Genomic DNA, 23,601 nt, shown 5'->3' with positions numbered 1-23,601 from the left:
CGGGATTTCAGAGAAACTTTCATTTTTAAAAAAAATACTTAATATTCAGGGCTTCGTATGAAACTTCCATGAAGGAATTCTAATGTGGTACATAGGTTTCGCCCTATTTGAGGCATTGCGCCAGGAATCACGTTTAAAAGGTCAGCAATGTTCTAGCTATATCACGGCCACCCGTAATGACCAAGTCGGTGCAAGTGGTTACCGTCGTATCATGTTTGTCTGTTTGTTGTTTATCGCCGTATCAAGTATGCCGGCAGAAAGAGTCACATCAACAGCCGTCGATATCGTTCTACGATGACGCGCACTCAACCAAGTCCCTAATCCCGATCCACTATGGTCGCCTCTCAGGCAAACATATGTTGTTTGGGATCAGTTAACACCCAACATCCCATGGGTATCATTTTCATGGGAGAACATTAATCTTTCAAATGATTGAACACTATAAATATCGATTTGTCTGTTTAGTAGTTTCCAAGAAAGGTTTTGAATTGCTCTTTGCAAGAACACGTACATTAACAGAATACATATGTCATATATGCACTATTAGGTTCCAATTTTCTTTGTATGTACGTCAGTTAACATACAGACACACACTGAATGCATGATAGGTGCAACATATTCCTTTGGGGGAATCATCTTTCGGATAACGAATAAGAGGGCTCAGCATGCAGTTTTATAGACTGCAGGTGAGAGGTACATTTGAATAACTTCGGGACACAGCATAATGTTCTAGTCACTAATATCTGACTATATTTTGACTACACCCTGATAAAAAGAACTCTATCGGTCCCATTTGTAACCGTTGATAAATACTGTTACCAAAGAAACATAATTATATTGTTCACAGCGTATGGTTTAACATTAATCGCTTTGCTTCTACGTAGATATTGTAACAGAAATTCCTGTTCTGGCAAGGTTAACAGGTACTTCAAAGATCACACTTCCAGCCTTTTATGACAGTGGAACAACTCCCAGCCTTCACACTATTTTCAACTATTGTACCAGCATCATGTTGTATGTTATAAGGATGACATACCTTTAAGCAGCGTTTTTCCAAGTTACAGAATCAAGTATAACAGTAAATTCCAACTTGAGTCACGTCAGTCATGTTCACAGTCGCCGTCTTGGATTTTCTGACGTCACGGTTGCGTATCATGTCACCTTAAGTCACCTATAAAGAGTCCTGTCAAGGTTAACTTCGGAGCGGCAAGTTTGACTTTGACAAGCAAGGTAGGGTTCAAGGGTTACGTCACAGCTAAATTATGTTTTTCGCATTCTAAGAGATTTTTAATGTATTGCTTTTAATTTAAATGGCCAATATTAATACTTGGTCTGCTCCCTAAGTATTAGATCGCGGATAAGTGATCATCTACCTTTGTGGACATCCGGATAAAGTCTTGTTGACGTACGGATGACGTCTGACAGTTCCGAGATTCAGACAACCATTCCGGATTCATTCCAAGATCGTAATTATTCAAGCATACAAGTTACAGTTACAGTTGTCGCAAGTCGCAGGTGATTTGTCGTCCGTATAAAATATTACAGTTTACATTCAATATTTAGATGTTTTGACAGTCGTCGATTGTCATAGCGATCAGGGGGGTCCGAGGTCATTCCGACCGGATTGTTTACATTATCAAGTTGCGTGATGATGCCATCACAGTCAATGGTCTATATCAACCGATGTTTAAAGGGATCTTTCTAGAATCGATCCCCAATATAATTCCAAGCTTTAATTAGGATTTGACGTCATGCCGGCTTTAATCGCATTTTGACAGTTCTCGGAGGTGTGGCCTCATTGCTATTCATTCTGGGTCACATGACTTCCGGAATGTATCGTTTACATTACATGGATCCAGTTCCGGTTGCAGCCAAGTTGGTACACTTTCAAGTTTCAAAGGTTATTGTACAGTTTAATTGTTTTAACAGTTCAGATATATCAATCGTGGGAGGGATACAGACAAGTACCGGATTCTAGAGCCACGATGTGACAGACAGTGCCGAGCGACTTACGTTTCCAGTACAGCTGACAGCCAGTATCCCCCCCAAAAGGGACGCAACTCTGCACAGCGAATCGCGGCGCCTCAGACGACTGGGCCACCCGTGCCCCCTATTGAAAAATTGAATAAACTATTTTATACAATCATTTGGAATAACAAACCAGACAAAATTAAAAGATCTACTTTGATAAGGAAATATGAAGAAGGTGGTCTGAGAATGATCGATACCCGCAATTTTATTGATTCATTGCAATTATCATTTTTAAGGACAAGTTTACCCAAACCGACTTTGTCAACATTAAAGAACTTTCAAGTAAAACATATATTCCTTTTGTGTGTAAATATTGATAAGTTTATAACTTTGAAAAAAAATTATTTTTTTTTTGGGGGGGGGGGGTTGTCAGCACCAAATCAACAATAATTTATTTTTTTTGAAGAATTATAAGACACATTTCAAATTAAAGGAACTTTACTTGACTACAACAGAGTAATGCTAAATATCCCTAAATCATGGAATAAGGCAATTAGTGGCAGCTAATTTATACATAAATAACATTTGAGAGACTTGTTGATAAGAACAAAGGGCTCCAGAATATTTTATGATAAACACATAGGTACAACTAACTTTACTCTGATGTGTGATAAATTGGAAAATGAACTTCATCAAAGCATTTTATGGAATAATGTTTTCACTAATTGTAGAATGTGTACCAATGAACAAAAGATTTCGAGTACAGATTCACACATAGAGCTCTATATACCAAAAAGGAATGATTGAAAAAGAAGTTAATGGATGATGATATATGCTCTTTTTGTGTCTCTGAATCTGAAAACTTATACCATATATGTGTAGAATGCGTTTTTGAAAAGGAATTTTGGTTAGAAATTGAAGTGTACCTAAACTCGAGATTTGCATATGATATTCATATTACCAGTCTAGACTATCTTTTCAACCATATGATTCTTCTTGCAAAAAATACATTCACCAGGCAAGCATTAGGAAAACCCCGTTATGCTTTTCTATCGTTATAAAATATTGAAAGATGTATGTTAAATAGAACAAGATTATCGCAATGAAAAATACTAGTATTTATAAATTCGAGAGAAAATGGAAGGAATTATCAACCTACTTATTTTAATTTATCAGTCAATCAATATATTTACATACCCATATCTGATCATGTTTTAAGGTTCCATGAATTGCTACACTTATATACCTCATGTCCCAATGTTACATTAATGTCTATTGAATTGAAATGAAAATTTAAAAAAACCCAAAAAAGCAAAAAACACGAGTACATTTTGATAGAGATCCTAAATCCGATTCCTGGTTAACATTTGCTATCATTTACTTGCGTTTAGCATCTAACTACTTACATATTGTTTCTAGACAATACGCCCAATTGAATTTAAGTCATTATAGCACATATTTTTGTCCATTTGGGTTTACGTAGTATAGTTCAAAATAATGTCATGTTGGTGTACATGTATAAGCTGTAATGATGATGGATTATCGTTTCCTGTAATGAGTATCTGTGTAACGAACTGTTTGTTTGAGATGAGGTGAAATGGGGTTTAACGTCGCGTCCAAGATTATTGCACTTATAGAGTGTGTGGCTGCTTGTACTAGTTCTGACTGATGCCGATTCATAGTGCTAGCCGACAGAGATACCATGCCACAGTTTAACATGAACACCCATCTCAGACACAGTACACCGACCAGTCCTTGTTTTAGCCCCTAAATGCGGAGCGCCAGACAGGGTAACAAGTACCACCTTTTAACGTCTTTTGGTATGACGCGGCCGGGGATCGAACACCAGACCTTCCGCTCTGCGAGCGGACGCTTTACCACTAGACCACGGTGGCGGTCTATGTTTGTTTGAAGCACTAACACCTATATCAAGTCCAGAGCACATGGTCTCCGTGTAATATCAAGTCAGGGGCAGGGTGGCCCAACAACAGGGGGTGTCTTCGTTCAGAGTTGCGTCATAGTGGTCCCAGCATCCACTGAACGTGGGTTCGAATCCCTGATTCCTCCCGTTCATTACCCTTGGTTTGTCAGCAGATATCTGTCCGTACATGTGGTAAATATCTACGAGCTGTGATAACGCGCCGTGATACAACTGAAACACTGTTCGTAGCAGAAGTATATCCGATTCACCCACTCATCCAATATCACGTCATATATTGTACTTGAATGTGTGCCATTTTGAAGATACATTTTGACCTTTTCATCTTCCCTTTCAACTCGAGTCTTCCCATCGCTTTTTCCTTACACATTCCCGTTTCATGTTATTGGTCAGTAGTATGATAGTGTGTTAAATCCCTGTGATGCATTATATCCTATTGGTTTTAATATCCTAGAACACGAATTTTAGGTACTTTTTCTCAAATTCCTGATTAGAGCATGTGAAACTTATTCAGGGTTTTATATTGACAAAACATCTTCAGTCAAGTAATATTCTCACCATAATACTTACAGATTTAGGCAAAATGAGATTCACCTTCTGTAACAAGTTTACATACAGGACGTGCTAAGTGATAACACTAAACTTAAGGGGCGGTCGGGTAGCCTAGTGGTTAAAGCGTATGCTCGTCACGCCGAAGACCCGGGTTCGATTCTCGACATGGGTACAATGTGTGAAGCCCATTTCCGTGATATTGCTGGAATATTGCTAAAAGCGGCGTAAATCCGTACCCAGTCACTCAACGTATGCGGGTACCTTCAATTTTAACAAACTAGTAAGCATGTTATACTATTGTCTTTTGTCTGAGATTACAGATACTTCTCAGGCTTAAATAAAGTTTTGAACTCTCTATACAATCTGCACCATGAACTATTGTTCAAACTGCTATTCCAAAACTGAAAACACATGTTTATCAGAACATATTTTAATATCTTAAGAAACGCTACTTTATCACCAACTGACGGAGATAACCACACACAACCAAATCCATTAGATAAGAAAGATCGAATTTGAAACACGAATATTATATGCAAACTTATTATAGTATAAATAAGCTTAGTGTAAGCTTTTTTCGGTATCCTATACCACCATGCACCTCTATTAATTTCAACCAATACGTTACAGTTCTACATACAGACATACAAAGAGTAACGACCACATTCACCATGTGCAATGACGACATTATCATTGTTCACAAGTGCTTTGAACGTTATTCAGACGCAAGAGCGCACAAGGTTTCTTGCGACTTTTGACAATGGCCAAACCAGTATCAAGCTTCACTATGGGATGAATATTGAAGAAGTGTCTCTGATCTGAATCAAAGGATATCTGGTTCCAACAAGGGAAACTCCAAGTGTTTTCCGACAGCTTTTGATCCTCTTCCAAGGCGTCCCTGAGTTGAGGGGTCAAATAATATTGTTATGTGTATTGGAAGAAACCATTCCGAGTAACGATCAACATTCTCCCACATACCATTCTCACATTGGTTGACAAACTGACAAAACACAAATCAAATGTGATCAGTACATATGGAACAGGCAGAATGTTAACTTTAGAGTATGAATAATGCCAGTTTAAAATTCAAATACAGTAATCAAAATAATGTTTCGAAGCTAAACACCATCACTAGTTTTCCTTACAGTTGAATAACACCGTACGAAACCATTGTGGAGTCTCATGTAGCTGCAATGATTCCTCCACCATAGGAACTGCCGAGTACGTCGCTCCCCGGGGACACATTCGCCTAGGGTAACACATCTGATGGTAACATGAATGATTGCTATCAATATCCGCGCACTCATCAATAAGTGATTTCAATGAAGTCAGTCAGTAGTATGATTGTGTGTTAAATCCCTGTGATGCATTATATCCTATTGGTGTTAATATCATAGCATACTTATGAAGTGGGCTCTAATGCCTGTTCTAAACACTTACTTCTATATGTACATTGTACATGTACACGTTTGTCCTTCAAATAGTTTTAAGCGTGTTTTACATGTGGGTTAAATTAAACAATATTATTTCTATTTCTTATATAGAATATCATAGTTTGTTCTTTAGGGAATACAAACGCTTGCGGACAAGATTCTAATCTAGATTTAATTAATTCCAACCACAAACCCGTTTCCCAGAACAAACAGACTATTAGATATTCAACAAAAGATGTCATATTTGCGCATGCATAACGACACAGCAAATATTACCTCCTCCCTGCACTTAACGACGTCAAGGGTATATAACGACTGTGTTGTCAGGGTAAACGACTTCGTCATCGCTTTAATGCATCTGAGTGTCAATATCGGTCTTGGTAAAAAAAAGCTCTCCGGTTACTTTCCGAGATTGTACTTGAATGCCTTAATACATTATTCATGAGATTTCAGTGAAACTTCCTTTTATTAAAGTAATTTATAATCCGTGCTTCGCATGAAGCTTCAAAGAAGTACTGCTTATGTGCTAGACATGCGTAGGGATTTGATACAACTAGAGGCATTGCGTCAGGAATCAAGTTTTATATTTTTCACTGCCGTGTTTCATTGGCCTGCAGCAAATTGTCTGTACATTGATTTTATTCCAACCTTTTATGACGAGCAATTTCAGAAGCGACCCAATAACACTTTCCTTTTTCATGAAACGGAGCCGATACAGCTTTTCGGAAAAGAGTGGTGCATTTTCTAATGTTTAACGTTTTTATTCGTACTTGAATTATGCTTGGAAGAGAGTTGATTAGTAAAGTACAGGTGACAATAACCAAATATATATATCTATGAACGTGTGTTTATGGTTTTACGCCTCCGTCAGCAATAAAGTAGGTAGGTATATTACGGCGGCTCAGTGAATGATCGAGTCTGTGCAAGTGGATAACGTTAATATTATTAGAGTCGTGTCGTGTTTGTTGTTAAACACCACACCCAGTCCGACGGCGAAGGGAGTAACATCAACCGCCGTCGAGATCGTTGTACGATGACGTGCAAACACCATCCACTTTGGTCGCCTCTCAGAACAAGCACAGATAGCTTTGGATTAATTAATACCCTGCAACCCAACGGTATCATCTTCATGGGAGTACTTCTTAAACTGTACCACAATAAAATATGGATATGTCTGTCTTGTAGTTACCAATATATGTATTCAGTAGATCTTTCTGAGGACATGGCCATCTGTGTCAACTTGCATTGTTAAAAATTCATCGATCTTTCTTTGCATAGGCCCGAGTTTACAGGTATCAGAAGAATATGCAATTCGTGGCATAGTGCCAGTTCGAGTCATCACCATATTTCAACATCGCAAGAAATATCCACTGGATAAGAGGTAAGCGGTTGTCACAGCCAACACTGACGGATACTGCACAAGTTTAGATTACAATCACACTTTAGTCACCTGTGATACTGGTGAAATAAAACCCAAAGGTCAATTTTGTTTATGTGCTCGGATACTGATACTCGGACCACGGCTGCACCACACAATCCACAGAACGCAAGTGTCAAGACAAATTTTTCACGAAAGTACTTACCGATACTTTAAAAGGTTATAATCCAGTGATGATCTGAATCAGTATATACAGTCTGTTTTAACCAGTTCTGTGTGAATATCGTCTGTTTTGTTGATGAAACAACAGACGCACTCATAACACTGCACATGCTTCGACATCTTTCATCCGCTGACGTGATGCTAACGATCCAGCTGAAAGTTGTTTTCAACCTGTGTGACATTGAATTCGGACCCCTCCAACAGCAGTTAATTTATTTTTCATGTCCTACATCGCACATGTCCTGACCACCTCAAACACACCAGCAAACCGCGGCGCAGGTGACAGGTGAGCACGTGCCTCACGAGATGGACGTGCAAGACAAATGACGAGTTGTTAAAGCGGCCTTGCCCTTTAGCCAAATGAAAAAGACAAATCTTTCAGTGACAGAAGTACGAATGGTTTGTTTTTTTTGTTCGAGCCAGAACATTTTTTTTCAGTAGTACTTAAAACAAAATTTCAAAAAATGTGTGAAAGGATACCAAACATCCCCCATCCCCAACTGCCAGAACACCGTACGCGTATGGTATGAACATAAGGAGATATTGTGGAGAACGATATTGTATGTAGGTCAAACCTATTTCACAGGGATATAATATATAAACCTTCAATGAAATTCCAATAATGACTCAACGCTTCCTTAAAAAAAGGGGGGCGGTCGGGTAGCCAAGTGGTTAAATCGTTCGCTCGTCAAGCCGAAGACCCGGGTTCGATTCCCGTCATGGGTACAATGTGTGAAGCCCATTTCTGGTGTTCCCCGCCATGATATTGCTGGAATATTGCTAAAAGCGGCGTAAAACCATACTCACTCCCTTTAAAAAACGCTGTGAGCGTAGGGTAATTTAAACAGAATTTCAGTTGATTGGCCCTTATATATAAAATGTATTTACAACTAAGGAATGAGACTAATACCCTTTTTTCTGAAGAATGAAGAATATGCATGTTCTCAATTAAGTATTAAATAACAGCAAGATAAATGATATGTTCTGATCCAGATTTGGCTAAATATCAAGTATGCATAAAGTAAATTAATTACACATAAACATGGTTTTCAATGTTTTATTATCATTCACTGGGTGCGTCTGTTTACTAACTACTATATAGTAGTAGTATTCGTTCTGACAAACGTTCAAAACCAAGTAACAGTGTCGTGAACTTCAACGCACGTTTGTTATGAACATATATACAGTGTTGCAGCATCTACCACACGTCATAACAAATGCAAAATGAGCAAATCAAGATTGTTAAAATATATTCATCGAATTCCAGTGATAGAGATAAACCTGACTCACGAATTATGGCACTGTTATTAACCTACTTAAATAACTCAAGACGATTGATATCGACTGCTAAAGATTATTTTCTAGTATTTAAAGGGCTTCAACTCTACACCGAAAACGGATCACATCACCCCGACGACTTTCACAGTCACTTGGAATTCCTGCATCAATTTTCGATAAATAGTTGCCCTTCCCACCCCCTACCACTTTTTATGTGTTTTATTGCAGAAACGTTCTAGAGATGATATCGAAGGTATTAAATGATAAAATAATGCCAGTGCTTCGCGTTTCTCTGCAACTGCCTATTGGTCCTCTTCGTCACCCTCTTCCTCTTCTTCCACCTCCATCTCTCCAACTTCCTCTTCCTCGGCATCTAACTCCTTCTCCCGCATTGCCGAGCGCACTGCCGCTTCTGTTTCCGGTTTCGGGTCTTCCACTTCAATTACTTCCTTTCCGGTCGGGAACTCTGGCAATGGTGGGTCGGGGATGGCAGGTTCGAAACAGCTGCCAAGGTTTTTATGTCCCCAGCCAATATATACGTTCTCAAAAAACCTGTGAAATAATTACAGTTGTATGATGGAAAATGCAAGGTAAGGCTTCAAAAAAGGATTAGTTGAATAACTAGCTGTGTATTTAATGGTAAATGCCATATAAAACAAAAAAAATGAAGATGACAAGTTCTTCTTGGATGGTTTATGCACCTTACCCGAGCTGACATTGTCTGCATTTCAATGTGCGAAGAGATTTAGGTTCCAAAGATATTTTGACTGTTTTGGAAGGGCTTTTTTCCCCCGGGTCGTAACTTTGTAGTCATACATTCCTATTTTTTCAGTTGGTCTGATCTCATGTTTCATCAGCACACTGATTTGCTTTAAACCTATATATCAGTGCCCTAATATATGAATGTATATTGCTATTACTGTTGAAGTCGTCGACATGGTTGGCATTGCAACACTGAGTGGTATGACAACCCCTTCAACGTATGCAGGGGCGGTGGGGTAGTGGTTAAAGCGTTCGCTCGTCACACCGAAGACCCGGGTTCGATTCCCGACATGGGTACAATGTGTGAAGCCCATTTCCAGTGTGCCCCGCCGTGATATTGCTGGAATATTGCTAAAAGCGGCCTAAAACCATGCTCACTCACTCAACGTATGCGGGTAAATACAGTTTTAGGGCATACAATCAGGCAACAGGCAAGACCTGAGAGTAGTGTCAAAATCACTCGAAAGTTTAATGACAGGTGACAAGTCTTAACAATACTTTACTTCAATCCGATTCGCCAACTTACGACACCCCATGTTGTAGCGAGCATATGTTTCGCCTGATAAAGCATTCCCTCCATTTGATCTAATTTAATGTTAAGATCATCTATTGTGGCATTGACACTGCAATTGGCTGTGCCGAGCTGAGTCCCTTAGCCTGGCCAAGAACCACTGGTCGTGGGTACGATTTTCCAGATTCACCCTGATAATGATCCTTGTGTGGCACCATTCTCATGCACACGGGTTTCACCAAAGCGGTAAACAACGACGCCATGAGTCAACTTGGGTTTTACTCCCACATAAGCTGACACGCCCTTATGTAACTGAACTGCTTTTGTCAAAGTGGCTTTAACCCTGACTCCCTCACTCACCACTGATCGCCTATTAGTACTCACCTTCCTTTATCGGAAGCAAAGGCATACGCTCCTGGCCATGTGTTCGAGTGGAGAATAGCTACTGAATATTCTGGGACAAACTGCGATGACGCCTTGGCAATCCAAGCCGGACTCTTCCCAACCTCTTCAAATAAAACCAAGATTATAGTATGCTGTTTGTTTGTGTTTAAACATCACACTTCGCAATATTCTAGCTACATGACGACGGCTTGTAAGTAATCGAGCCTGGACAAGACATTCCAGTGATCGATTTTGTGAGCAACGATCCACGCCATTCTGGTTCAGTGACACTCAATCAACAAAGTCACCGGGCCTGACCACCCGATCCATTTGGTCGCCTCTAACGACAAGCATAAGTTGCTGGGAACCTATTCTAACCCTGAATCTCTACGGGGTTATAGTATACATAATCTGACGAATATGTATCAGTATCATGTTTATTAATATTGAATCATACACCTAAGGTATACTACAATATATCTATTAACTTAAAACTGATACATATTCGTGAGATATTCTCTGAAAACAGTTACTATTGATGAATCAGAAACCATACATCTGCATATTGGTACATCTTGTCGCATAAAATGGCTACGGATGAAAAAGGATCCCCACTCACGGGCATCCTCTGACAGTGGAGTCAATAATGGCGGACCATGTTCCGGTTCCGGTTCATCGGGCTCGTTCCTTTCCTCCTCTTCCTCGTTCTCTTCCTCCCCCTCGTGCCCCTGCAGAGGGTTGTACCACGTAATCCGACCCTGTTGTCACAAGCACCAGTGTCTTAGAAAGTGAAAAGCAACAAACAACAAGGCACAAAGTGAGCAAGGCTCGCTGATACCCCCTACCTCGACTCCCAACATATTTCTAAGTTCAAAACATGTAAAAATTCGTATTTTCTCAGAAAAAGCCACATATCTATATCAAGACTTTGCACTGCACCTCCTTTATTAGTATGGCAACTGTTCCCTAAATTTGAAAAGAATCAGCAGCACAAATGTATAAGTTCAAACATTCTTAATCAAAAAATGAAAAAAAGCTTTATTATCCAAATATTGAAATCAAACTTCGCACTGCATCTCTTCTATTGGTATAGAAAGTGTTCCCCAAGTTTGAAAAGAAATCTATGTAGTAGTTTTCAAGTTTTATGTCGCAAAAAGAAACCATTCCTTGGTATAACTCCATAGCCCGCCCTTTTAGGTCGGAAGTATACGATATTACACACACACACACACACACACACACACACACACACACACACACACACACACACATGAACATATGAAAGAAAACAAAAGGAAGACCTTCTACCTGTGGTAAGACAAAGGGTGTGTGATGAACCCAAGTAGCCATTCCTGGATCAGTTAGGTCTCGCATGCTCAGTCCCTCAAAGTCCTGATCTTCCACGAACCCTTCCCTGCCTGAAGAAAAAGAAAACACTGGCGCACTGTTATTTCCTGTTAACATAGACGCTATGTGAAGACAAAACACATCGAAGCAAATCAGCAAAGATATGCTGTTTTTGTTATTCTACTTTTCTCGAAAATGTAGAAATACAGGTAGAATTTCGTTGTTCGTATTCATACGGAAGAGGAAATGAAATGGCATCAACTTTGTTGTAATATCAATTACATATATCCCCCAAGTATATTTTTTTCATTTAAGATAAGATAATTTGAACAAGAAAAATCGTTTTCATTACACCCCGCCATGGGGCAAATTAGAATTGTGTTTGTTCATATAGTAGTGAATACAAACCATAAAAAAAGAGTCCTATAAGGCCAAAGAAAAGGAAGGCACTTGGGCAGCTTTATGTCATTAGAAATGATTAAATGTGAATTTAATACATACTTAAGGTCCCTTCTCCGGAAAAACATAAATCAGTTTTGATAAGTATCTTTAATTGGTTGGTTTGTTGTTTAACGCCGCACTCAGCAATACTCCATCTATATGACGGCGGTCTGTAAATAATCGAGTCTGGACCAGACAATCCAATGATCCAATTGGGATCGATGACATGCATCAAGCCATCAACCAAGTCAGCGAGCCTGACCACCCGATCCCGTTAGTCGTCTCTTACGACAAGCATAGTCGCCTATTACGGCAAGCATGGGTTGCGGAAGACCAATTCTACCCCGGATCTTCACGGGTAAGTGTCTCTTCAGTAGTTTCTCAGAAAACTTGTCCACATAGCAGACACTATGCACCAAGTAAAATAACATGGATCAAGGGATGTAACTCTCTAAAAAGTAACTTGCAGGACCAATTGTCGAACTCAACTTGACAAGTATCTCTTAGATAAGCATGAGACCATTTATTCTTGCTATTTCAGTAGTTTCTGAGAACACTTGTCCCCATTGCACACGCAATGCACCAATTAAAATAACAAAGGACGAAACTCTTGTGAAAAATAATTTACGGGACCAATTTTCGAACTCAGTCTTGACAAGTATCTCTTAGAGAAGCATGCAAACTTTCATTCATGTAACTTCAGTTACTGTAGTTTCTGAGAAGTACTTGCCCCGATTTTACGCAGTATGCACTAAGATGAAAAGCACGGAACAAGGGCCATAACTCTGTAAAACAATCATTTACGACACCAACTGTCGAACGCAATCCTGACATGTATCTCTCAGATATGCATGCAAACTTTCATTCATGTTACGTTAGTAGTTTCAGAGAAAACTTGTCCCCATTTCACGCAGTATGCACAAGTTGAAAAGCATGGAGCAAGGGCCATAAAAAAAATATGAATTTACGACACAAATTTTCGAACCCATTGGAGATCATGACCAGTAACATCCGTGTGTAAAATTTCATCCTCTGACTTTATGGTTTTGGAGAAAAAGGACGGGAGGACGGACGGGCGAACTCCGTTCCTATATCAAGATGTAGGGCGGGGGATGATAATAACTCCACAGGTCTGTATCAAATATTGAAAGATGTATTCTTACTACCCTCCGCCGGCTCCCCCTCTTCTTCCTCCTCCCCCTCCTCGTCAAACTTAAAGAATCCAATAGGGGAGACATGCGTTGTGGCGCTGATCCGGGCAATCTGCGCGCGAAGGTAGTTCTTTTCAAGGCCTGGAAATGGTGGATACGTCACCATCTTAAAAGTAAATATGTTACGTCTTACTCGTAAGCGTAAATTATAGGTTTGTCATTCCACATCGACAATCCTACTTTTTCAATTCAAAACAGGCAGTGATTTCCTTATCTGGAACAGTTGACATACTGTAAGCAATTTAATATATTAAGTAAAGTAATATTAAATATAATATAAAAAATAAAGACTAAGTAAAAATATGATCACCATGTGCAGATATATCAGAATATGAAAGACCTGGGCGCAATAGCTATCCATTAGGTTAACAGATAGATGGAACAGTCAACGAATTTGTTTCATGTTGCACTTTGAACTGTCACGTCAGTGCAAGCGCAACTGGCCCACCATACGGCTAGTAATGACGCTGGTACACATACAAGATTGTTTGTTGTTTAACGTCGCAGGTAGCAGTATTTCAGCTATATGACGGTGGACTGTGGACGGTGATCGAGTCTCGACCAAACAATCCTAAGATGGCATCATGAGCATCGATCGCAATTGGGATACGATGACATGCATCAACCAAGTCACCACGTCTTACTACACAATCTACTTCGTATCCTCTTACGATAATACAGTGGAATGCTAACTTACCTGATGGTTTGGATATCCAGTGAAGTACTTCCGAAGTTTTCTGGCGGCTACAATTTGTTCAGGTGTGACATGGGGTAAACGATACCACGGCTGACAGGCTGAGTCAAAATATAAAAAAATATATCCGTGAATGATTTAGGAATTGGACCCACTGCATTAAAAGAAGCGTTTTAGCACTCTAAACATCACAAAGGTGTCTATTTATCAATAAATCATCCATGTTGTTTACAAAGGGGCTGTCTAAAACCGAAAACAACGTTAGTATTACATCAATAAGATACAAGCTCAACACATTATTTAGTTATTCGAGATAATGATCATGGCTATTGCTATCGCATCCCATTTTATTATATTCAAAATTAGCAGAATTTGTTTATGTGAAGACAGAGTTGACTTACGTATTTCAACTCCTTTAGTCTTTCAATGCGACGTTTTGGTACAGATGCCAGAGCAAATATAACACGTGTAACACTTGCTTTATAAAAGATACTGGCATCTGTACACAAACATCACATTAAAAGAAAAAAGAAGATGAAATTCGTATATCAACTCTGTCTTCTGCAACTTCAAGATATAAAACTTGTATTTGAGACCTCCACTCACGTTCTGAGCACACGAAGTACACCTTTTTGTTCAAGCCTGTCCCTGCTGTCTCACAGGGGATTTTCCGTGGGGGCTTGAAGAGCGGCTTCATGGACAATATGGTTGTGGTTTCTGCATAAAAGACATAAGGTATATGGTAAATGAAATGACAAGTGTCTTTTGCTGCTCTTAACATATCAGAGTATAAGTAAATAACCTAATTCCTTTTATATATACAAGTATGATTCATATTTAAATTCATGCTTCAATGCGTATATCCTGAACAGTTAAGTAATTGGAACTACTTATATTTCGAAAATATGTAAATACTTACCGTCAAAAAGGCTATCCTCCTGAAACACAGAAACACAAACTGATCCTACATGTACACTTTGTTACCATGAAACGGCATTAGGTATTAATGTGTCCAGCCTCATTAGTTGGTAAACTACTTAATCATAAAATACCACATTACCGCCTCCTTGGTCAAGTGGAAAGAACGTCTGCCTGGAGAGATGAAGGTCGTGGGTTCGATCCCAAGCCGCGTAATACCAAAATACGTAAAAAGAGGGTACTTGTTGTTACCCTGTCAGGTGCTCAGCATTAAGATCTAAAACAAGGACTGGTCGGCTCGGAGTCAGTACAATGTGTCTGAGTGGGGTATTCATGTTAAACTTTGGCATGGTATCTCAGTGGGCCAGTACTATAACATCGGTATGAGTCCGTGCACACACGTGCAATTTTGAACGTGACGTTAAACCCCACTTCAAAACTTGGTGAAGTCGCATATTGAAGGACAAACTCGCTCCTTTACATTGGTATTTCTTTCCTCAATTCTCGCAGAATTTGAAGTTTATTGTGACTCTTTATGTCCACGATTCACCTACCCTCTCCTCTGCCGGATCGTCGTCTTCCTCTTCCTCCTCATCACTGATGTCGGTTTCATACTCCCCCTCCGGGAATTCCGCCTCCGCCACATAGTAGTTTTGCTTCAGTCCCAGAACCTTGCCCCAGAATCGGACGGTCTGTATCGGCCAGACCTTCACCAGCTCCCTCAGAGACAGAGCTATACGCGTGTACTCCTCCATCGACAGGCCAACACCGGCCATCTAGGGAAGCAATGAACGCAAGACACAACTTTGAGAACACTTCAGCAATATCACAGGTGAAGAGATAGAAATGGACTTCACGGATTTTCTCCATGAGGAAAATCGGCGTGACGTGCGTTGGCTTTAGCTGCTCCAATCCATCAACTAAATACGAAAGGGTTACTGAGGATATAAGTCGGGTCGAGTCATAACTCAATCAGTAAAAACGGTATTCGATAGCTCTGGAAGATCTCTTTTCCTTGATACATTTTATGAAACTAAAAACAAAATTACTCTTACAACGAATGTGAGGAATAGGCATACTGCAAATCGTATTTATATACAAATGTTGGTCGTGAACGCAAAGGTACCTAAAAGACACATGCCAAGAGTGCTCAAGAATGACATTGCAGAAGAACAAAGTTGTGTGACAAGGTTATTTACACGGCAGTTTGTGAAAAGCATAAGGATATTTGAGTAATAAAATTCATCATTGATTCATCCGAAGTAACAAACCTCCCAGTAAGAATGTGTTTAAAAATATCTGGACTGGTCTATGAACATTTTAAACAATTTTCCTACAAAGTGATTAATAGATGAATGCATGACAATTTTTTTTGAAACAAACGTCTTTTATTCTTTATCACGACCTTTCAGGACTACTTCTTGCTCCTTCACGAGGTGCAAGAAGTGCTCCGAAAGGTCGTGACAAAGTATAAAAGAAGTTGTATTCCATAAAAAAATGTAATGTATTCATGTTCTTACAACTTCCCAATGCCTAGCAAAGACTTGATTAACAAATAAACAGTGCAAACAAATGACAAACGAGAGGCATTCACAGTTCCTGAATTCTGATAAAGCAGAGAGATGTAAAAGATCTGACTTTAATGAGAATGCTGATACTGGCACTCGCAACTTTTAGACACACAGATAAACTATGAAAACAGAATAGTGGCAAACGTACAGCTGGAGATCAATGTAGCCTCAAAGCAAGCATCTATAAATAAACGGAAACTTCGGGTACATCAGAGAATATGAATGAATATCCAACTTAGGCCACCGACCTGGAAGCAGTGAGCCTGTTTCATGAGGTTCGGAATCGCGGTGTATCTCTCATCTTCCTGAAGGCTCTCCTCCGGAAAATCATGGAGTCGGTTCATCTCCTCATTGCTGATTTTCTGCAAGGCATGCATGCATTTCAAGCCATATCTTCGCAATCAAATTGCCCAAACATCCATGATAATATATGTCACTGTATCTAAACTACGCATCAACAAAATATTTTCAGCACTGCATACAACTGTACATAGCACTATAACCGCTTTGCCAAAATGGCAAACATCTACGCCATGCTTTCTTTGTTTGTTTATTGTTTAACGCCGCACTTAGCAATATTCCAGCTATATGACGGCGGTCTGTAAATAATAAAGTCTGGACCAGACAATCCTGTGACTGACGTCATGAGCATCGATCAACGCAATTGGGCTGATACGCCGTGACTTAATCGCAACCAGCTCTATTATGGCCTTGTTCTTTAAGACCGTTGTACCTTTATCTTCCTGAATGGTCCTGCTAAAATAGATGCAGATAAAATGATGCATGAGATGCCAAATTCATGCCAGTAGTAAACAAGCAGTCAATATATCTACATCTGAATCAAGAAATATGAACGACACAGAATTATTGAAGTTTACTTACGTGGAACTGCCTCTGCTCAACCTTGGCAAGGTGGTAGCTTGGCGAAGGGGTTGGAATAGACCTTACTGTACTCTGTGTGACCTTCACTTTGTCCCTCTTCAACTGCAGACTAAGCTTCTCAAGGTGGTCGACGAAGTTCTTCGGTTGATGCTCCAAGGCACCCGACAGTAACACTGCCAGGTGATCGTACCTTGATGTTATCAATAATGCGAATCAATACAGGTGGACACTGTTTATCCGAAATATCTTCCTGAAACCTGACTAGTCACACTGACTACTCCTATCGGTCAAGCTATCGGCTGTATATTTGAAATATCACAGCTTCAATGTGCATGTACCGATGTCTTTCATTTGCCTTGATGCTCCCTTGGTTGTAAAACAATGCTAAGATGTTTGTTGAATGAGAAAGGAATCATTGTTATTGAAAAACGGGTGTATTGTTGCCTACAAAGATTGTGTTGTAAGTGAGACTAAATTATATTTTATTTTGTTTCAGATCCACCAATAGGAGTCGAATTATCTCAGCCGAGTTTGGCAGCGATCTACAGTGTCCTGGGCAGGACGACGAACTGCATGATCGCACATCGTAAACATCCTATACCAACTGTGTCCTTTAGACGGGCTTCTAATAGACGCCGGCCTCTAATAGAAGCCGGGTCAATTGTTCAGTGCAAAAAATAGAAGCCGGAGTCGATCAATTGATACGATTAATGATCCCTGGGTATGGGGGTATGGGGGTATGGGGGTATTAATAGAAGCCGGGCCTCCAATAGACGCCGGGCCTCTAATTGACGCCGGGTCAAAGGCTTGTCCGAAATAAATAGAAGCCCGGGCGTCTAATAGAGGAAATACGGTATATCACTATGCCTGACCATTCCTGAAATATACAGGCCTTTTGATTTCGGGGGTCACTCGTGGCAACATAAATATTTCCAGGGAAAGAAGTATTTGATGCGGAAGTAAAATCCAGTCCAATAACACGATAAACAAGCGACGTTACTCTGCTGTCTCTACTGCAGTTACCCTTCAAATAACATGCAGACTCCGTCAAGCATCTTTTTCCAACAGATGTGGCACCCGCGTAGCGGATTCGTACAAAAGTTTGACTGAAAATACCAGTTTTGTGATGTTTCCTGTCCGAATAAAAATATTTGCTCCATAGTATCAAATAATTTGGTGACCGTCGACATGACCCTGTAGTGGCGGTAACAACAGATGATTTTAACGTATCACAACAATAATGCGTGCGAAACATGCTTGAATGAGCCTAGGTCACTTTAATATCTAGCCTGGTAATGTCTCAAAGACATGTCAAAATACTAAAGTGAGTTTTGAATTGAAGTATGATTTATATATTTTATATTAGTATATGAAAACGTAACATTATACAAGAACGGTTGACTTAAACACCTTCCGAGAAGTACATCAGATGTGCAGGCGTCGGAATATCCTTGTTTAATGTATGTCATCGTAGTATTTAAAATCAATAACGATAGGTGGACTGACATCGCCCAATAACCACACGAGAGTTCTAGACAAAACCGATACTGTTGGTACAACCAGAGGTGAAGGATGGCCAAGGTTCATGCATGCAGGAAGCATGTTTGACACGCCGTTGTGAGAAGTTAAATCGTCAGTTCTTACGAAAAGATTATTATTCTATCTCACGACTGGTGTAAGTGTGTGAGTGAGAATGGTTTTACCCCGCGTTCAGCAATAGCACAGCCGGGGACACCAGAAATGGGCTTCACACATGTACATTGTACCCATGTGGAGAATCGAACCCGGGTCTTCGGCGTGACGCCCGAACCATTTAACCACTAGGCTACCCCACCTCCCTTCTGGTATAAGTTAGGTCAATGATTATTATTCGACAAAAAACAATTTTCGTTGCGTGATTGTGTGTTTCATGGGCAATAATTGTGAAAAGCCGTGTGCCAAAATGATGGTTGAGGGAATATAACCCATCGACTATGCCAACACCAACTGATGGTATATAAACTAATTGTATGAATACAATTTACCTGATTTCACAATTTCACACCCAATCTCCTTCAGGTAACTTTGGGTAAACATAGAAACATGCAATATGTTTATAACATATATGTGTTGGTTTCCGAAACGGTTACGACCATACAAATGCGTGTATCGCGGGTAACAGCTTTTGTGAAATAGCTATCAAGCGAGTCGGGCGTTGCTATGATTTCGCCTATTACGTTTAAGGTTTATGACGCACGAAGTCCCTGGATGGGGCAAAAGGAAATCCGTTTAAAGACATAAAGCAAAGAAAACTTATGAAGGAAAGACATGCAACAGTAACGAAAATATATAGGCTTAAAATGATCATTTCTAAAGAATGTACAGTAAATGATATTTAAAGTGTTTCCTAGTAGGTTCTAGGATTTATCCTCGTTAAATCGTTCACTGCACATGCTTGGATTGTTTGAAAAATATGTAATTATGTAGACAAAAATGTATATGTAAATGTTGTATTTTGGGATAACACTTTCCCAGTTAAGTAAAACTTCTAGTACTTTCTTGTAGCATATTCGTGCACAAAGTACGTGATCTAGACGACCTGTTGTCTGACTTTCATTATTGTGGAATCTAAGAGTGTGGGTTCGAATCGCGGACGGGACCACACTCCCCCCCGCGACCCCCCCCCCCCCCCCCCCCCCCCCCACCACCACCACCAAAAAAATATACTATAATTTGTACTTTACAAAGAAAGTGTAATCCCAAATACATTTATTACATTTGACCTCTTTCTAAAAGGTATTGGGTATCCAAAAATGTATATTTTGTGGCGCATACTGTCTCAAACAAAATAGATAAGTTTTATATAGCCTTCCTGCTGAAAACAGCAAAAGGAGATTTCGAACAAAATAGTATTTGATGGCAGGAAACCTTTGGCATGTTAACGATTGTTTAGATTTTGCCTGCTTATTCTCATTTATTACCTGTAACAATCTAGCAATTAAAGACAATGTCTCAGCTTCAAAAAGAGGAGACCGTTATTCTATTTCGAGTGGCAATAGGAACCAGTTTCTAGAGCATATACCCTCAGTACGTCCACAGGTGTGGGATATTTCTGTCAAATTCACGTTTCTGAAATTTATGGGAGAATGCGGATCCTGAATTCCACAATATATAAGAGTTCTTAATTCGGGATTACTGAGAGACATTTATTGAAAATATTCCCGCCCTATAAGAATAATGCTTTCTTTGTTAGTTTCAGAATGTATACAATACTACGTCTGCTGTTATAACTAGCCTTGTGTTACATTGCACACAATAACGCAGTCTAATCTTCCACTTCTGAAAATATCTCAGCATGAGATGGAGGTGTACTGTAAAATGTGGCATATCATTACAAAGAAGCAATAAAGAGTCTTAAGTTATATTTTGCATTAATAAATCCGGCACAGATACATGTATATGTAAATACATAAATGTAGCATATTCTATTTTAACAACAACTGTTTTGCTATCATAAGGGGCGGTCGGGTAGCCTTGTGGTTAAAGCGTTCGCTCGTCACGCCGAAGACCCGGGTTCGATTCCCGACATGGGTACAATGTGTGAAGCCCATTTCTGGTGTCCCCCGACGTGATATTGCTGAAAGCGGCGTAAAACCATACTCACTCACTCATTGTTATCAAAAGTAATAAAAAAGAACTAATTACTTAACCAATTTCCATTGCCTTTGTTAACTTTCATAACTCATGGCATTACAGTTGTTGTATGGTATGGACAATTGGTGGTGTTCTAAGGTAAATATATAAGATAATTTTTCTGTCTGTTTCTACTAAGGATCCACGTGTAAATTCCTGAGTAGAATAGACTTTTGTTGATCGGGTGCCCTGTTCAGACTCAGTTATATATGCAGGCGGTCGTGATAAAGCTAGAATATTTCTCAAATGGACAGGAAATAATCAAGTTTGGTCCAGACAAACTTGTAGCTTATGTAAAAAAGTAAAACAAATGTAATTAAAGACAAGGCATCTACTACTATGTGCTGCTAAGGAGATTCCAACAAACAAGATTGATAATCAAAATTTGCTGTGACCTCGGCTTACTTACTTACAAGCATACCCGTGAAGATCCGGGTTAGAATAGGCTTTCAGCAACCCATGATTTGCCGTAAGAGGCGACTAACGGGATCGGTTAATCAGGCTCGCTGACTTGGTTGATGTATGTCATCGCATCCCAATTGCATAGATCGATGCCCATGATGTATATAAATGGATTGTCTGGCCCAGACACGATTAATTACCGACCACAGTCATATAGCTGGAATATTGTTGAGTGCGGCGTTAAACAACAAACAACAACAACTTACAGGGACGTGCCTTCGTCTGTGGTTTGTGTCAGGAGGTGCATCTTGGCATTCAGGCAGTTTCTCTCCTCCTCTGTCATGGCCGGAAGAGATTCCTCTTCATTCTCATCTTCTGATGGACGTTTGGGAACATCTCTCATTCCCTTGATGACTTTCTTCTCGCTCCCTCCAGCCATACTGACTCACGATATAATCTAATTGTTATAATAACGATGTTTACGTCATAAAGTTACTTGTTCAAATGAAAACTAGTCTGGCGTATCAAGATAGAGTGTTGTGATGGCAACGCGATATACCTAGAGGTACTTCGTCAATAGCAACTCACAGTTCCGTATTTCAGTTCAGAATTTCCTATCCTAGGTAACAAGAGTTTACCAATGATACATTGGGATAATTTGAAAGTAAACCAAGGTAAGTAAATGCTAGACACAACACATACTGACGCACAAATCAAGGCACTGTATCCACACAGTCCCGTTTTGTCCACGGCTCCTAGTAACCAACGCTCTCTCGTATCTTAATCAAATTAGGACTTGCACTGTACTACGAACGTAGAACTCTCATAAAGAATTTACACGAAAACAATTAGATATCAGGGATTTTAATCTCAACTGGCTCGCAACACGAACGCTACCGGCTCGATTAATGTTTGAATTATTTAAGGGTCGTTAAGCAATAGTGAGTTGGCCCTACACTGCCATTGTGTGGATAAAGATAGCATCTCAGATAATGTTAATAAATAGGTGTGTGCTTGACGTGGGCTAGGTATATCATATGTAGTTACCTTACAATCGAAACCGTGCTCAGTAGTCGTTGAGGATATATCAGAATACAAGGTATTTCTATGGGGGGGATGACTGTTCAACAGGATATAACATTTTCAAAACCACATTCACACAATATCGAAATACCTCTTTCTTATGTTTTTAACAATTCCTAAGCCTTCATTAAGGTTGTCCAGTTAAAAGGATGACAAACTCTACCACAAAACATCTATCAATTTAATAGGAAGAATTGATAAATACAACCTTCATGAGATTTTCCTGAGGAGGTGTATGTAATGTCCTTTGTAGGTAATTCTAAGAAATGCAATTATTTTATGTCACTTGTCCATTTCACAATACTCCTTTTGACAGCTAACACAAAATAGGGATAGGGCTTGCAGCACATATGAACGTCAGGATATATCCAACATAATAAACTGTCAGGCAAAAGAAAATATACACTTGAAAATTAGATTTTACCAAAATGTTACAAACGTAATTCAAACGTTACTAGGCTGCAAACAGTCGCCGAAACTGCGACGGTAAGGTTCAAAACACAACTATTATAAGCGTTTCAAATACATCAGCATCAAATAACCATTTCTTGTTTGTGTCGTGTGTAGCAACCATCAATCACCGGTGTTGAATCCTGTTTATTTATATTTTTTTATAAAAATGAGCTTGTACCTACTGTGTAGATAGAATGATGAAATGTAGATGACGTAACATTGTTTTATGACACTGTAATGGGCCTTCAAAGAAAACTTAATGTGTTAAAAGGTTTTTGTAACAAATAGGGCCTAGAAGTTAACTTGGAGAAGTCATGTATTGTTGTTTTCAGAAATGGCGGAGTCCTAAGAAAAACTTAAAAATATGAGTGAGTGAGTTGGGTTGAACGCCGCTTTTAACAGTATTCCAGTGTCACATTAATGTGGGAGGAAAGCCCGAAGTGATGCAGGTGACAGACGTTTACCACTGCGGTGAAACCCACGAGCACGGGTATGGT

At 39.6% G+C, this 23,601-nt stretch overlaps 1 protein-coding gene across 1 annotated transcript; it reads right to left on the bottom strand.

Moving 5' to 3' along the window:
* Nucleotides 1–8,537: 8,537 nt before the first annotated feature.
* On the bottom strand, nt 8,538–23,586 carry LOC124140494 (radial spoke head protein 6 homolog A-like). Its single transcript, XM_046508065.2, has 12 exons — nt 21,835–23,586; nt 17,495–17,684; nt 16,861–16,974; nt 15,596–15,817; nt 15,043–15,061; nt 14,730–14,840; nt 14,127–14,224; nt 13,382–13,535; nt 11,739–11,848; nt 11,050–11,188; nt 10,431–10,554; nt 8,538–9,325 (listed from the first exon to the last, which is right to left on the bottom strand). Exons 1-12 carry the CDS (start codon nt 22,005–22,007, stop codon nt 9,076–9,078), a joined length of 1,704 nt encoding a protein of 567 aa, XP_046364021.2. The 5' UTR covers nt 22,008–23,586; the 3' UTR covers nt 8,538–9,075.
* Nucleotides 23,587–23,601: the final 15 nt, after the last annotated feature.

This window comes from Haliotis rufescens, unplaced genomic scaffold, assembly GCF_023055435.1.
Source record: "Haliotis rufescens isolate VD_foot unplaced genomic scaffold, xgHalRufe1.0.p SCAF_4, whole genome shotgun sequence".
NCBI classification, from domain to species: domain Eukaryota; kingdom Metazoa; phylum Mollusca; class Gastropoda; order Lepetellida; family Haliotidae; genus Haliotis; species Haliotis rufescens.
Note: the sequence above shows the minus strand (reverse complement) of the source record. Positions and strands in the feature narration are given on the sequence as shown.